Raw genomic sequence first — 16,915 nt, forward strand, 5'->3', positions numbered from 1 at the left:
GTGTGTTTTACCCTCACTATGTATCTGTGATATATAACACATATTTTACTCTTACAGGTGTGTGTGTGTTTTACCCTTACTATGTATCTGTCATATATAACACATATTTTCCTCTTACAGGTGTGTGTGTGAGTTTTACCCTCACTATGTATTTGTGATAAATAACACATAATTTACACTTACAGGTGTTTGTGAGTTTTACCCTCACTATGTATCTGTGATATATAAAACTTATTTAACTGCTTACTGCTCAGTGACTGGTATGTGTGTGAGTGAGAGTGACTGAGTGTGTGTGAGAGAGAGTCTGTGAGTGTGTGTGCGAGGGAACATCTGTGTGTGAGAGAGAGTGTAAGTGTGTGTGACAGTCGTGCGAGTGTGTTTATCTGGGACTTGAGGTCAATGTGAGTCTGACTGCTTCTTTTCTCTGTGACGGTGGAGATGATGTTGTGTCTGTGTCTCTGCAATGTTGGATTAATATTGTACTTACTGTCAGTTAGAAGGAGACGGCGACTCATACATTTTGCTGAGGAATCATCATCTTGTTCTTGGAACTCATCTCTTCATCTGTTGAACTAGGGGGAAGAAAGCATATCTCTTGTAAATCAGGGTCAAATGAGGCCAATGATAAATCAATCTATTCTTTCAACTGATAATCACAGAATTTACAGTGCAGAAGGAGGCCATTTGGTCCATCGGGTCCATCTTTGTAAAGAGCATCTCACGCCTCCACCCTAACCCAGAATTCCATGCCTCCACCCTAACCCAGTAACCCATGCCTCCACCCTAACCCAGTAACCCCACCTAACCTTTTTGGACATTAAGTGCAATTTATTCGGGCCAATCCACCTAACCTGCACATCTTAGGACTGTGGGAGGAAACCGGAGCACCCGGAGGAAACCCACGCAGATACGGGGAGAGCGTGCAGACTCCGCAGATAGCAACACAAGCCTGGAAATTGAACCTGGTACCATAGAGCAGCGAAGCAGCCGTGCTAACCACTATGCTACCTTGCTGCCCCCAATCAGTAAAAGAAAGAAAATTCTCTCCAAATCCTAACCCAGAATCAGACAAATAAGCCAGGCCCAGAAAGAGCTCTCCCTTCCCCCTGCTCACTCCAAGTCCCGGAACAAGATCGTGCTCCGCTAAGCCTCTTGCAAACAGCCCCCGATTCTCCCTGAACTCCCCCGAGTCAGTAATGATCTCTGAGCCTCTTTGCTCACACTCCCAAATGGATGTGCTGCTGCAATGAGAACGCTGTTTCCTCGCTGACCTGGGCCCTGACATTGACATTTAACTCAGTTTCAACAAAGCGATTCCACTCACTGACCAAATGGAGTGTGTGGGGGAGGGGCTGCGCATGCGCTCCCAATCTCAGAATGATGTGGAGATGCCGGCGTTGGACTGGGGTGAGCACAGTAAGAAGTCTGACAACACCAGGTTAAAGTCCAACAGGTTTGTTTCAATGTCACTAGCTTTCAGAGCACTGCTCCTTCTTCAGGTGAATGAAGAGTTATGTTCCAGAAATATATATAGAGACAGATTCAAAGATGCCAGACAATGCTTCGAATGTGACCATTAGCAGGTGATTAAATCTTTACAGATCCAGAGATGGGGTAACCCCAGGTTAAGGAGGTGTGAATTGTCTCAAACCAGGACAGTTGGTAGGATTTCGCAGGCCAGATGTTTGGGGATGAATGTAATGCGACATGAATCCCAGGTATTATTAGGTTTAAGGTGAGAGGGGCAAATTTTAGAGTAGATGTACGAGGCAAGTTTTTTACGCAGAGGGTAGTGGGTGCCTGGAACTCACTACCGGAGGAGGTAGTGGAGGCAGGGACGATAGGGACATTTAAGGGGCATCTTGACAAATATATGAATAGGATGGGAATAGAAGGATACGGACCCAGGAAGTGTAGAAGATTGTAGTTTAGTCGGGCAGCATGGTCTGCACGGGCTTGGAGGGCCGAAGGGCCTGTTCCTGTGCTGTACATTTCTTTGTTCTTTGTTCTTTGTACATTCATCCCCCACCACCTGGCCTGCAAAATCCTACCAACAGTCCTGGCTTGACACAATTCACACCTCCTTAACCTGGGGTTACCCCATCTCTGGATCTGTAAAGATTTAATCACCTGCTAATGCTCGCATTCGAAGCATTGTCTGGCATCTTTGAATCTGTCTATATATATGTTTCTGGAACATACCTCTTCATTCACCTGAGGAAGGAGCAGCGCTCCGAAAGCTAGTGACATCGAAACAAACCTGTTGGACTTTAACCTGGTGTTGTAAGACTTCGTACTGTGCTCACCCCAGTCCAACGCCGGCATCTCCACATCGCGACTAGCAGGGGCGGGGTTACACCGGGCATGCGCACATCCCCGCAGCAATCCCGCATTGAGAATCAATGGGAACATTCCCCATTTCATAGTCATCACATGTGGAGCAAAACCTCCGATAGAGCCCTTGTTGGGGGACTGTGTGTGTGGCTGCAAATGGCCCTGCGCCCTCGGGCTCAACCAATCACCTTTTGTAGCTGTGTGCTTGTCCCAATGAGAGATTCAATTTGCAGTCATTGCCTGCAGCTTGTTTGTTATTACACTGTCACTCAGCCCCTCAAACTCACACTTTCTGCAAACTACCTTTCCACTGATTTACTTCATTTTCCACTGAACCATAGAATTACCACAGTGCAGAAGGAGGCAATCTGGCCCATCGAGTCTGCACCGACACTCAGAAAGAGCAGCCCACCTAGGACCACTCCCCACCCGACCACCATAAATCTGGATCCCTACGTAATCTACACACCTTTGGATACAAAGCGGTCATTCAGCATCGCCAATCCATCTCACCTGCACATCTTTGGCTTGTACGAGAAAAACAGAGCACCCGGAGGAAATCTACACAGACACAGGCAGAATATGCAAACTCCACACAGACAGTCACCCAACGCTGGAATTGAACCAGGATCCCTGGCACAGTGAGGCAGCAGTGAAACCAATGTTCCCCCTCCAAATGTATTCACTCCCCTGGTTCACTCGCTCTCCAGGTTTACTCACTCCCCCGGTTCACTCACTCTCCTGGTTCACTCACTCCCCTGGTTCACTCACTCCCCCGGTACACTCACTCCCCCGGTTCACTCACTCCCCCGGTTCACTCACTCCCCCGGTTCACTCACTCCCCCGGTTCACTCACTCCCCCGGTTCACTCACTCCCCCGGTTCACTCACTCCCCCGGTTCACTCACTCCCCCGGTTCACTCACTCCCCCGGTTCACTCACTCCCCCGGTTCACTCACTCCCCCGGTTCACTCACTCCCCCGGTTCACTCACTCCCCCGGTTCACTCACTCCCCCGGTTCACTCACTCCCCCGGTTCACTCACTCCCCCGGTTCACTCACCGCCCTGGTTCACTCACCCCCCTGGTTCACTCACCCCCCTGGTTCACTCACCCCCCTGGTTCACTCACCCCCCTGGTTCACTCACTCCCCTGGTTCACTCACTCCCCTGGTTTACTCACTCTCCTGGTTTACTCACTCTCCTGGTTTACTCACTCCCCTGGTTTACTCACTCCCCTGGTTTACTCACTCCCCTGGTCCTCTCACTCTCCTGGTCCACTCACTCTCCTGGTTCACTCACTCTCCTGGTTCACTCACTCTCCTGGTTCACTCACTCCCCTGTTTCACTCACACCCCTGGTTTACTCACTCTCCTGGTTTACTCACTCCCCTGGTTTACTCACTCCCCTGGTTTACTCACTCTCCTGGTTCACTCACTCCCCTGGTTCACTCACTCCCCCGGTTCACTCACTCCCCCGGTTCACTCACTCCCCCGGTTCACTCACTCCCCCGGTTCACTCACTCCCCCGGTTCACTCACTCCCCCGGTTCACTCACTCCCCCGGTTCACTCACTCCCCCGGTTCACTCACTCCCCCGGTTCACTCACTCCCCCGGTTCACTCACTCCCCCGGTTCACTCACCGCCCTGGTTCACTCACCCCCCTGGTTCACTCACCCCCCTGGTTCACTCACCCCCCTGGTTCACTCACCCCCCTGGTTCACTCACTCCCCTGGTTCACTCACTCCCCTGGTTTACTCACTCTCCTGGTTTACTCACTCTCCTGGTTTACTCACTCCCCTGGTTTACTCACTCCCCTGGTTTACTCACTCCCCTGGTCCTCTCACTCTCCTGGTCCACTCACTCTCCTGGTTCACTCACTCTCCTGGTTCACTCACTCTCCTGGTTCACTCACTCCCCTGTTTCACTCACACCCCTGGTTTACTCACTCTCCTGGTTTACTCACTCCCCTGGTTTACTCACTCCCCTGGTTTACTCACTCCTCTGGTTTACTCACTCTCCTGGTTCACTCACTCCCCTGTTTTACTCACTCCCCTGTTTTACTCACTCTCCTGGTTTGCTCACTCTCCTGGCCCACTCACTCTCCTGGTTTACTCACTCTCCTGGTTTACTCACTCCCCGGGTTCACTCACTCTCCTGGTTCACTCACTCTCCTGGTTCACTCACTCTCCTGGTTCACTCACTCTCTTGCTTCACTCACTCTCCTGGTTCACTCACTCTCCTGCTGCACTCACTCTCCTGGTTCACTCACTCCCCTGGTTCACTCACTCCCCTGGTTCACTCACTCTCCTGGTTCACTCACTCCCCTGGTTCACTCACTCTCCTGGTCCACTCACTCCCCTGGTTCTCTCACTCCCCTGGTTCACTCACTCCCCTGGTTCACTCACTCCCCTGGTCCACTCACTCTCCTGGTCCACTCACTCTCCTGGTCCACTCACTCTCCTGGTCCACTCACTCCCCTGGTCCACTCACTCCCCTGGTTCACTCACTCTCCTGGTTCTCTCACTCTCCTGGTTCACTCACTCTCCTGGTTCACTCACTCCCCTGGTTCAATCACTCTCCTGGTTCACTCACTCTCCTGGTTCACTCACTGCCCTGGTTCACTCACTCTCCTGGTTCACTCACTCCCCTGGTTCACTCACTCTCCTGGTTCACTCACTCTCCTGGTTCACTCACTCTCCTGGTTCACTCACTCTCCTGGTTCACTCACTCTCCTGGTTCACTCACTCTCCTGGTTCACTCACTCTCCTGGTTCACTCACTCTCCTGGTTCACTCACTCTCCTGGTTCACTCACTCCCCTGGTTCACTCACTCCCCTGGTTCACTCACTCCCCTGGTTCACTCACTCCCCTGGTTCACTCACTCTCCTGGTTCACTCACTCTCCTGGTTCACTCACTCTCCTGGTTCACTCACTCTCCTGGTTCACTCACTCTCCTGGTTCACTCACTCTCCTGGTTCACTCACTCTCCTGGTTCACTCATTCTCCTGGTTCACTCACTCTCCTGGTTCACTCACTCCCCTGGTTTACTCACTGCCCTGTTTTACTCACTCTCCTGATTCACTCACTCTCCTGGTTCACTCACTCCTCTGGATAATTCACTCTCCTAGTTCACTCACTCTCCTGGTTTACTCGCTCCCCTGGTTTACTCACTCCCCCGGTTTACTCACTCTCCTGGTTCACTCACTCTCCTGGTTCACTCACTCCCCTGTTTTACTCACTCCCCTGTTTTACTCACTCTCCTGGTTTGCTCACTCTCCTGGTTCACTCACTCTCCTGGTTCACTCACTCTCCTGGTTCACTCACTCTCCTGGTTCACTCACTCTCCTGGTTCACTCACTCCCCTGTTTTACTCACTCTCCTGGTTTGCTCACTCTCCTGGTTCACGGCAGTTTTCCCAAGCACCATCTTTTACACACTCGCCCGATTTATACGCAGCCTCGAATTGCACATTATTTGGTTACAACCCCCCTCCCCCGGTTTGCACACTGCCCTGTTTACACACTCCCCTGTATTACACACTCCCCTGATTTACACACTGCCCTAATTACACATTCCCCTGGTTCCCACACTCTTGTGGTTTAACTCTCCCCTGGTTTACACACTCTCCTGATTTACACACTCTATGGGTTTGGATACAGCAAAGATCTTACACACACCCTGGTTTACACACTCCCCTGGTTTACACACTCTATGGGTTTGGATACAGCAAAGATTTTACACACACCCTGGTTTACACTCCCCTGATTTACACACTCTATGGGTTTGGATACAGCGAAGATGTTACACACCACCCTGGTTTACACACTCCCCTGGTTTGCCGCTCCCCTGATTTCACACACTCAACTGGTTTAAACCATCCACTGGTTTTGCACACTTCTTGCTTTACACAGTGTATACTCCATTGGATCCATACACTCCCCTGTGTGCGTACACTTCCCTGGCTGACACACTACCTGCTTTATCTACTCATTTGTTATGTGTGGCTTTCCACACTCACCTTGTTTTGCACATTCACCTACTTTTGTGCACAGGTTTACACACTATTTGATATGCCCACACTCCTGGTTTACACTCACACTAATTTTACACACTCCTGGATTTAAACGCCACTGATTTATACATGCCCACATTGTGTTTTCCTTCTTTGTCACAATCCACTCAAACACACCCCTGATTTTACAGCCTCCAGGTTTACAGACATCGATATTGCACAATCACCTCATTTTCCACACTCCCCTCATTAACACACTTACACCCCTGGCTTTACACTCTCCTCTGGTTGTACCAAATTCCCAGCTTTACACATTCCCAGTTTACATAATTCCATTATATTATGATAGTTTTGATTGAATTCCACTCTTTCCGTTAGAAAATGAAGCACATCTGACTCAATATTTCAATACCAAATGTATCAAGGTATCTCCTTGTGTTGGTGTGGGACATATTGTACTGGGGGGAAACATTAAAAGCTTCCTTATTGAGCTCCCATGCTCAACACAATCTCTGAACTAATCTAATACTCTTGTCAAAGAATTCAGCTCCAGTTGTAAACTTCTCCAGTCTCCACTTGAATAACTGACATCCTGTTCTGAGCAGCTTACTGCACTTTCTCTGCAATAGGCACCATGACATATTGTCAAAGCTGGATTTTAAAATTCTTATTCAGTTTGTCTAATATAGAAGTCTGCATGTTTACCAATCATACTTCTTATAATGTGTGTCATTGCTTAGGTCTCTTCTTGAAGCATGAGACCTGGTCCTGATGTCTGAAGCTACCTTTTTCATTCTGCTTAAGTTATGAGTGTTCTTATCTGTAACATCTGGGCTACATCAATGACATTAGTATGAACTTCATCAAGCACCGAGAGTGTCTATGGCACAGTGATGGAGCTGGATTGTGCTGGGGGTTTTTGAATAATAGAAAACTGATTTGCTTTTGTGTCAGGTTGAGAATATATTTAATGTTTATGACTCCAGTTCACAAATTTTAAGAAGTTTTCATGATAAATAATTGAGCATGAATGTTAAGTTCCAACCGAGATGAAAACGATTGTCCATTATCTTTCATCAGCCTCTGTGTCCATGTTCCATGTGTTCCGGATCTTCGCTTTACTTTATTTCCCTTCAGATTAAACATACACGCATCGATTAGGAGCTGCAGACTTATGCACTCTCTATCTCTCTGTGTCTCTCTCTCTTTGTCTCCCTGTGTGTCTCTCTCTCTGTCCCTCTCTCTGTCTCTCCCTCTGTCTCTCTCTCTCTGTCTCTCACTCTGTCTCTCTCTCCTTCCCTTTCTGTCTCTGTCTAAGTGTCTCAATGTCTCTCTCCTTCAATATGATTATCTCACTCCCTCTCTTCCGCTCTACATCTCTGTGTTATGTGCCACTCGTTCCATTGTTCTCTCTCTCTCTGTTTCTCTCTAGTTTCCTTTATGTGTCTCTGTCCTCAATATCTGTCTACTTCAATATGAGTATCTCACTCCCTCTCTCCCGCTCCACATTGCTGCGTTACTATGTCGCTCGCTCTATTTTTCTCTGTCTCTCATTTTCAATCTGTCATTCAGTGTGTTGTGGACACAGTGATAACACGTGTAACACTGGCCCTCACTGTCAATACTGGACACAGTGATAACACGTGTAACACTGACCCTCACTGTGAACACTGGACATGGTGATAACACATGTAACACTGGCTCTCACTGTGAACACTGGACGCAGTGATAACACGTGTAACACTGGCCCTCACTCTGATCACTGGACACAATGATAACATGTGTAACACTGGCCCTCACTGTGAACACTGGACACAGTGATAACACATGTAACACTGACCCTCGCTGTGAACACTGGACACAGTGATAACACGTGTAACACTGGCACTCGCTGTGAACACTGGACACAGTGATAACACGTGTAACACTGACCCTCACTGTGAACACTGGACACAGTGATAACACCTGTAACACTGGCCCTCGCTGTGAACACAGCTGCCGTGTTGTGGGTGAAACGGTCACTGTCCCTCCTCCACACAGGAAGTCCTGGTCGATCAGATCATCTTTATTTTTAAAATTTGCTGTTTGGATCAGAATGGTCAGAATCTGTGTCACTGTGAAAATCTCCACTCTCAGAGGGGGTGAGATTATTCGTTAACTGGGGATCCCTGCTTGTTGAGTTTGCAGTTCAGTGTTACCGGGCAGTGCAGGAGGATCACATCAAGCAGGAAAATCTCCACTGAGAGAGAGGAGATCAATTGTATTTTCACCTTCAAGGGAGGTTTGTCATCAATGAATTTAGATTTTAAAATATGACTGGCTGCTGCCGGGTATTTAGGTAAACAGAAAATAGGGAGCAGAAAATTCAGAGAGTTGAACAGTAATTAAGACACGGATTGGGAACAAGTGTTCTGGAGAAGGGGGTGTAGGTAGCCTGGGTCACATTGTGATCCAAAAAGACGAGGTGTTGGGTGTCTTAAAAAATATTAAGGTAGGTAAGTCCCCAGGGCCTGATGGGATCTACCCCAGAATACTGAAGGAGGCTGGAGAGGAAATTGCTGAGGCCTTGACAGAAATCTTTGGATCCTCGCTGTCTTCAGGGGATGTCCCGGAGGACTTGAGAATAGACAATGTTGTTCCTCTGTTTAAGAAGGGTAGCAAGGATAATCCCAGGAACTACAGGCCGGTGAGCCTTACTTCAGTGGTAGGGAAATTACTGGAGAGAATTCTTCGAGACAGGATCTACTCCCATTTGGAAGCAAATGGAAGTATTAGTGAGAGGCAGCACGGTTTTGTGAAGGGGAGGTCGTGTCTCACTAACTTGATAGAGTTTTTCGAGGAGGTCACTAAGATGATTGATGCAGGTAGGGCAGTAGATGTTGTCTATATGGACTTCAGTAAGGCCTTTGACAAGGTCCCTAATGGTAGACTAGTACAAAAGGTGAAGTCACACGGGATCAGGGGTGAGCTGGCAAGGTGGATACAGAACTGGCTAGGCCATATAAGGCAGAGAGTAGCAATGGAGGGATGCTTTTCTAATTGGAGGGCTGTGACCAGTGGTGTTCCACAGGGATCAGTGCTGGGACCTTTGCTCTTTGTAGTATATATAAATGATTTGGAGGAAAATGTAACTGGTCTGATTAGTAAGTTTGCAGACGACACAAACGTTGGTGGAATTGCGGATAGCGATGAGGACTGTCGGAGGATACAGCAGGATTTAGATTGTCTGGAGACTTGGGCGGAGAGATGGCAGATGGAGTTTAATCCGGACAAATGTGAGGTAATGCATTTTGGAAGGTCTAATGCAGGTAGGGAATATACAGTGAATGGTAGAACCCTCAAGAGTATTGAAAGTCAAAGAGATCTAGGAGTACAGGTCCACAGGTCATTGAAAGGGGCAACACAGGTGGAGAAGGTAGTCAAGAAGGCATACGGCATGCCTGCCTTCATTGGCCGGGGCATTGAGTATAAGAATTGGCAAGTCATGTTGCAGCTGTATAGAACCTTAGTTAGGCCACACTTGGAGTATAGTGTTCAATTCTGGTCGCCACACTACCAGAAGGATGTGGAGGCTTTAGAGAGGGTGCAGAAGAGATTTACCAGAATGTTGCCTGGTATGGAGGGCATTAGCTATGGGGAACGATTGAATAAACTCGGTTTGTTTTCACTGGAACGAAGGAGGTTGAGGGGAGACCTGATAGAGGTATACAAAATTATGAGGGGCATAGACAGAGTGGATAGTCAGAGGCTTTTCCCCAGGGTAGAGGGGTTAATTACTAGGGGGCATAGGTTTAAGGTGAGAGGGGCAAGGTTTAGAGTAGATGTACGAGGCAAGTGTTTTTACACAGAGCACAGTGGGTGCCTGGAACTCGCTACCGGAGGAGGTAGTGGAAGCAGGGACGATAGGGACATTTAAGGGGCATCTTGACAAATATATGAATAGGATGGGAATAGAAGGATACGGACCCAGGAAGTGTAGAAGATTGTAGTTTAGTCGGGCAGCATGGTCTGCACGGGCTTGGAGGGCCGAAGGGCCTGTTCCTGTGCTGTACATTTCTTTGTTTGTTGAGAAGAGGGAGAATTCTGCCCTGGGAAATGTCATTTCCAGATCTTGTGTGTGGATGTGAATATTGTGGAAGAGAGAGTGTGTGAAAGGGGCGGACCAAACAGGAGAAACCAACTGTGTTTGTGTGTCCGCTCTGACCAGGAGATCTCCCAATCCCTCTGGGACTAAATGGAAATATTTTTCATTCCAACAATCCCCCTGTTCCCCTCCTACTTTTCCAAGTTGGATTTCAGGGCAGTTTCGATGCTGCTTTCCAGGTTTCTGTGGAAAGGTTGGGAAAATGAGAGCGATCGGGTGAGAGAGCGCGAACAGTGCATCAGTAAAACGGGTTTAAATGCAAAATGGAGCCTTCAAATCGCGTGAAACCTTTTCTACAGCAAACATGAGAGTGTGAGAGACAGAAAGGAATTATCCTGGGACACTGTGGAGCTGGAATTTGAGTGGAATTGGAGAGTTTGGGACGAGAGAAAAACACAGAGAGGCAGCAGCAGCCTGGAGCTGAGAGCAGGTTGTCTCCGCCCCGTCCGCTCGCTGCCTTTAAGTTGCTCAGTGCCGCCACCAGAGGCTTCATTTCTCACCCACATTGACGGAGAGATTTTGTGCAGAGTCTCGGACATGAGCGATAGTGCAGCCGCCGAAACGGCTCCTCCAGCCGCCCCAGTCAAGGCTGTCAAGAAGCAGAAGGCGGTTCCCCGGAAGAAACAAGAAGGTCCCGGGCTGGGCGAGCTGATCCTCCAGATTGTGGCGGAAAGCGGCGATCGCAAGGGGGCTTCCTTACAGGCCATAAAGAAGGCGCTGCGGAGCAAAGGGGTTGATGTGGATAAACGGGGGGCCCAGATCAAGCAAAGTGTCAGGAGGAGTGTGGACAACGGCAGCTTGGCTCAGGTCAAGGGCACGGGCGCCACCGGCTCCTTCAAGATCGTTAAGAAGACAACCGGGGGGAAAGTGAGAAAGACCGGAGCAGGCGAGAAACCTTCAGTGAAGAAAACAGCAGCCAAGAAATCTCTCAAAAAACCAGCAGCCAAGAAATCTCCCAAGAAACCAGCAGCCAAGAAATCTCCCAAGAAACCAGCAGCCAAGAAATCTCCCAAGAAACCAGCAGCCAAGAAATCTCCCAAGAAACCAGCAGCCAAGAAATCTCCCAAGAAACCAGCAACCAAGAAGGCGGCAACTCCCCAAAAGAGCGTGAAGAAAGCAGCCCCGAAGAAAAAGTCACTTGTGAAAAAGACCACGGGCAGAATAAATCCGACCCAATCGAGGGCCAAGCCCAAAGTCAAATCAGCAACGGCTAAGAAACCAGCAAAGAAGTGAAAGAAGGCGAGCAAATTGTAAACCTCTGAACCCAAAGGCTCTTCTCAGAGCCACCCACATCTCTCAGGAAAGAGCTGATCCCCTGACCAATGAATCGCTGTCCCGGTGCTGGGAGCAGATTTCAGACAGAAATGTCAATCCCGTATTGCCGCTCACTCGCTGACATGCTCTGCACCGGGCCTCTCCCCCCACTCTGCACTAAAACACAGGGATGTTGCTGCCTCTTCCTAAACGGGGATGTGTCCGGGGGAACAGTCACAGTTTGTGTTAGTTTCATTATTCACAGATTCAGGGGAGTCTGTAAAAGAGGTAACAGGGCGGAGAAATCCCGCCTCACAACATAAACACTTTATATCAGCTGGAAGGGATGTTAGTAAAATTCCCAACCCGTCTGGGAGAGGAGTTGTGGGGGTGGAATCGGAGCTGGAGTTGAAATAGGAGCAGATAGTTCGGCTGGTTCTAGAAAGGAGTGAACTGGGGCGGGAATATTACTGACAAGTCTGCATTTAATAGATCCGCGTTTCTAACAAGCTGCTGTATGATGTTGCAGTTTGTACGTGTTGTTCAGCGCCCTCTTTTCACTTCTGTTTGGAATATAAAATGTGGGTTGGAGCAGGCAGGAGGAGGAGCTGGATGATCAAAGACATTTCACTGCTCTGTCTGTCACTCAGTCCGCTCCCCGCCTCTCTCCCTGACTCAGTCAGGTCGGGGCGGACTGGATAATAAAGGAATGTAAGGACTTGGTTTCACGCGTCATAAATGAGATACCACGATTTTGTTAAAGTTTGTACTGTTATAACAGGAACTCCTTTCCTATCATTGATTTCTCTTTTCACATTATAAGGCGACATTGATGTGCTGTACAGTCTGAAACAAAACCTTTCTCCAAAGTCAAACCTGTAACCGCACATAGTGAACACTGACATTGTAACGAGAGCGGGAATGAATACCTGCACAGTTTTGTGCATCGAATGTGACAAAAAAGGGACCAGGAATCATCGAGAAGTTTTTTATGTTTCCAATTTGCGATTGATTTTCTCAAATATCCGTTACTTGTCCCTGTGAAATTGTACCTGCTGGATTTTATTAATCTACTTTCGGAGATGAATGTTCAGCGTCAGGATTTGATCAGAAGCTCGGTTTACATAACTGATCTGTAAACACCGCCTCCTCCATCCATCTCCCCCAGAACAGTCGCTGAACGAATCAGCCAATTTTCCCTTTAATATCTATCGCTCTTTGCATTGAAAGAACCGATATCGCTGATCAGATAAAAATGAGACAGAATTCCGCCCCTCAATAGGAGCTTTATCCCAGTCTGTTGTAGAACAATCAGGGAGTGAATCTGAATTTAATCCGGGTGCTCAGGCAGTGGGTCGAATCTGAGACAAAAATGGGACCAGGAATCATTGAGAAGTTTTTGATATTTACAACTTGAGATTGAGTCTTTCAGTTTTCTCGAATATCCGTTCCTGGTCCCTGTGAAATTGGCGGGCTTTTTGAAATTGATGGTTTGTCAGTTGCAGGTCCACCAATCAGGGCCCTGATATCCTTGCCGCTCATCGCTCTTTTCAAACTTGTCCACGGGATCGGGCTGCATCCAATGAGGAGAAGTGGGCGGTCACTATAATGTCTTAAATAGGCAGCGAGAGAGCGGCGCCAGCATTCTCAGCGTGTGCGTTTCCCCCAGTTTCACATCATGGCCAGGACCAAGCAGACAGCGCGCAAATCGACCGGAGGCAAAGCTCCTCGCAAACAGCTGGCTACCAAAGCGGCCCGCAAGAGCGCTCCAGCCACGGGCGGAGTGAAGAAGCCCCATCGCTACAGACCCGGCACTGTGGCTCTGAGGGAGATCCGCCGCTACCAGAAATCCACCGAGCTGCTGATCCGCAAACTGCCCTTCCAGCGCCTGGTGCGAGAGATCGCTCAGGACTTCAAGACAGACCTGCGCTTCCAGAGCTCCGCCGTCATGGCCCTACAGGAGGCCAGCGAGGCTTACCTGGTGGGGCTCTTTGAGGACACCAACCTGTGCGCCATCCACGCCAAGCGAGTCACCATCATGCCCAAAGACATCCAACTGGCCCGCCGCATCCGCGGGGAACGCGCCTAAAGCCCGGATTCAGCACCAACAACAACAAAGGCTCTTTTAAGAGCCACCAAGTCTGTCAGGAAAAGAGCTTCAACACCCAATCCCTCAGTAGAGATGCGGTAATTTAGAATATTATCATCGGCAGTATCTCTGCATTCGGAAGCTTTAGTGACAGAATTCAGCGAATGGACAACAGGTCACCCTTGTCCGGAGGGAGTGGGTGGCTCTGAAAGAGCCTTTGGGTTATTGGATTCTTCCCGGTCCCAGCGCTGGTTCAGAGCCGCTCAATCGACAAATAAAAGCTGCGACCTCCTGTTAGTGATTCCAATGCCTCCAAGTTACAATTAACGCTTCATTGCAATGGAGTTTCTCTCGTCTCATGGCTCCGAGTCACATACATTAACCCAGATAGTTATTGCAGAAACATCTACACATTAAGTAGCAGAACAGAATCTGAGTGACACAAAACAATTCGCTCTTTTTCAGATAAAGTGAGTGGCTCTGAAAAGAGCCTTTGTGTTATTAGATTAAAGAATGGTCGCTTCACTTCTTGCCGGCGCCAGCGCTGCTTTTCTTGGGCAGCAGCACGGCCTGGATATTAGGCAGCACCCCGCCCTGAGCGATGGTCACCCCTCCCAGCAGCTTGTTGAGCTCCTCGTCGTTGCGGACGGCCAGCTGCAGGTGCCTGGGGATGATGCGGGTCTTCTTGTTGTCCCGGGCCGCGTTGCCGGCCAGCTCGAGGATTTCAGCGGTCAGATACTCGAGCACAGCAGCCAGATAGACCGGGGCTCCGGCCCCCACACGCTGGGCATAGTTGCCCTTTCTCAGGTGCCTGTGAACACGACCCACCGGGAACTGCAGTCCAGCCCGGGAGGAGCGAGACTTGGCCTTGGCCCGAGCTTTACCGCCGGTCTTTCCTCTTCCAGACATTGTCCCAATCTCACAAACACTTTCACACAATGAGGAAACCCGCCCACATTCACTTCTCTTATAGCTTCAGGAGGAATGGCGGTGCACACATTGCTGATTGGTTATCTGAACAACATTGTGGAGCCTGGCACAAACTGACCAATCAGATGTCTGTTTGAAGCACCAATCAGGAGACTCCACGGTGCTGAGGGCGGAAAGTTTGGGCGCCAAATGTTCAGATTCCAACCGAATATTTATTTCAAAGCTTAAAAGAGCGCGAAAAGATAAAACAGAGAAAATTGAATTGGGACCGTAAAAACGAGACTAAATCACTGAGTATAAGATTGTTGGATTCTCTCTCCGTAATCTACAGTTTCCCTTTATCTGTCAGTTTCTGATTTCGGTTTTTCTCTAAAAGAACAAACCTAAAATGAATTAAAGCAAAATAATGCGGATGCTGCAAATGTGAATTGAAGAGAAATGCTGGATAAACTCAGCATGTCTGGGAGAATCTGTGGAAATGTTTCGGATTTATAAAAGGGGCATTTAATCCGAAACTGTCTCCACAGATTTTTACAATCTGGAGTCCAATCGAGTTTAATCTGGCTGCTGTTTAAAACGCTCTCAGCCGCAGACAGAATGTCTAATTTACAGCCAACTACAAAGCTTATTAAAAATATTCCATATTGTAGACTACTTCAGTGTTAAAAGTGGAGTGAGCAATTTGGAGCTCGTGTCAGTATTGAAATGGAGTTTTCCCACAACACTGGTGTGCTCTCAATAAACTGATCGATTATTGAGGAAGCCTGAAAGAGAAAGGGAGGTTTTTGGAAACCTGAACACAAATTGAAAGGGAGGTTTTGAAGTTCTATTGTCTCTCCAAATCTAGCGACAGGGACCGAATATGACCAAGTCAGAAACCAAAGACACAGGGACACCGAGCAGTCACTAAATGAGGAGACTTATTTTCAAGGCACGAAGATCGACCGGGCGATAACTGGACATCACCCAGGATGTTATGTTCCAGTGAAACACTATTTGAACCGATTTGGCTATTCATAATCTAATAAGAATTTTAAAACGATGGTTTGGCTGCTTTCCAGAAATTGTGGGTGGCTCTTAAAAGAGCCGTTGGGTTTTGATGAGTTTGAGAACAGTTTTACTTGGAGCTGGTGTACTTGGTCACCGCCTTTGTCCCTTCCGACACGGCGTGCTTGGCTAGTTCCCCGGGCAGCTGCAGGCGCATGGCGGTCTGGACCTCCCGGGAGCTGATGGTGCTGCGCTTGTTGTAATGGGCCAGGCGGGAAGCCTCACCCGCGATGCGCTCGAAAATATCGTTGACGAAGGAGTTCATGATGCTCATGGCCTTGGAGGAGATGCCGGTGTCGGGGTGAACCTGCTTCATCACTTTGTTGATGTAGATGGAGTAACTCTCCTTCCTGGCTCGTCTCCTCTTCTTGTTGCCCTTTACTGGTACCTTCTTCTGGGTTTTCTTAGCGCCCTTCTTGGGAGCTGGAGCTTGCTTGTCTTCAACCATGGTCAGAGCAAACTGCAGACACACAATAACTGAGAACTGCCACACACCTGCTCTTTTCCAGAATAACTCGCATTAGCTATGAGGAGCGATTGAGTAAACTCGGTTTGTTCTCACTGGAACGACAGATGTTGGGGGCGACCTGAGAGGTCTACAAAATTATGAGGGGCATGGACAGAATGGATACTCAGAGGCTTTTCCCCAGGGTAGAGGGGACAATTATGAGGGGGCATCAGTTTAAGGTGCAATGGGCAAGGCTTAGAGGAGATGTACGAGGCAAGTTTTTTACACAGAGGGTAGTGGGTGCCTGGAACGCGCTACCAGAGGTGGTGGAAGTAGGGACGATAATGACATTTAAGAGGCATATGGACAAATACATGAATAGGAAGGGAATAGAGGGATACGGACCCAGAAAGTGTAGATTTTAGATTAGACGGGCATCATGGTCGGCACGGGCTTGGAGGGCCGAAGGGCCTGTTCCTGTGCCGTGCTTTTACATAGAACATAGAACAATACAGCGCAGTACAGGCCCTTCGGCCCACGATGTTGCACCGAAACAAAAGCCATCTTTGATTGAAAATCACTTACCAATGTTAATGAATGATGGGTGAGAGACCAAGTCACCATTGGTGAATTTATAATGCTGTGACGTTTATTTGCATC

The 16,915-nt window shown here is 48.6% G+C and overlaps 1 protein-coding gene and 1 long non-coding RNA gene across 5 annotated transcripts in view; both read right to left on the bottom strand.

Moving 5' to 3' along the window:
• The window catches only part of LOC140400061 (uncharacterized), a 66,771-nt gene that overhangs the window by 9,377 nt on the left and 40,479 nt on the right, over positions 1-16,915 (bottom strand). For all 4 annotated transcript variants that reach the window (XR_011938024.1, XR_011938021.1, XR_011938022.1 and 1 more), the window contains one exon: positions 488-572. This is a non-coding gene — a long non-coding RNA (uncharacterized lncRNA). The remainder of the gene's footprint in view (positions 1-487; positions 573-16,915) is intronic.
• Positions 15,815-16,314, bottom strand: LOC140400150 (histone H2B 7-like). Its single transcript, XM_072489619.1, has one exon. It carries the CDS (start codon positions 16,253-16,255, stop codon positions 15,878-15,880), a length of 378 nt encoding a protein of 125 aa, XP_072345720.1. The 5' UTR covers positions 16,256-16,314; the 3' UTR covers positions 15,815-15,877.

This window comes from Scyliorhinus torazame, chromosome 24, assembly GCF_047496885.1.
Source record: "Scyliorhinus torazame isolate Kashiwa2021f chromosome 24, sScyTor2.1, whole genome shotgun sequence".
Taxonomy (NCBI): Eukaryota; Metazoa; Chordata; class Chondrichthyes; order Carcharhiniformes; family Scyliorhinidae; genus Scyliorhinus; species Scyliorhinus torazame.

What these genes read in the sequence shown, in the direction of transcription:
- LOC140400150 (XM_072489619.1), bottom strand. Translation starts at nt 16,255, where the DNA reads ATGGTTGAAGACAAGCAAGCTCCAGCTCCCAAGAAGGGCGCTAAGAAA.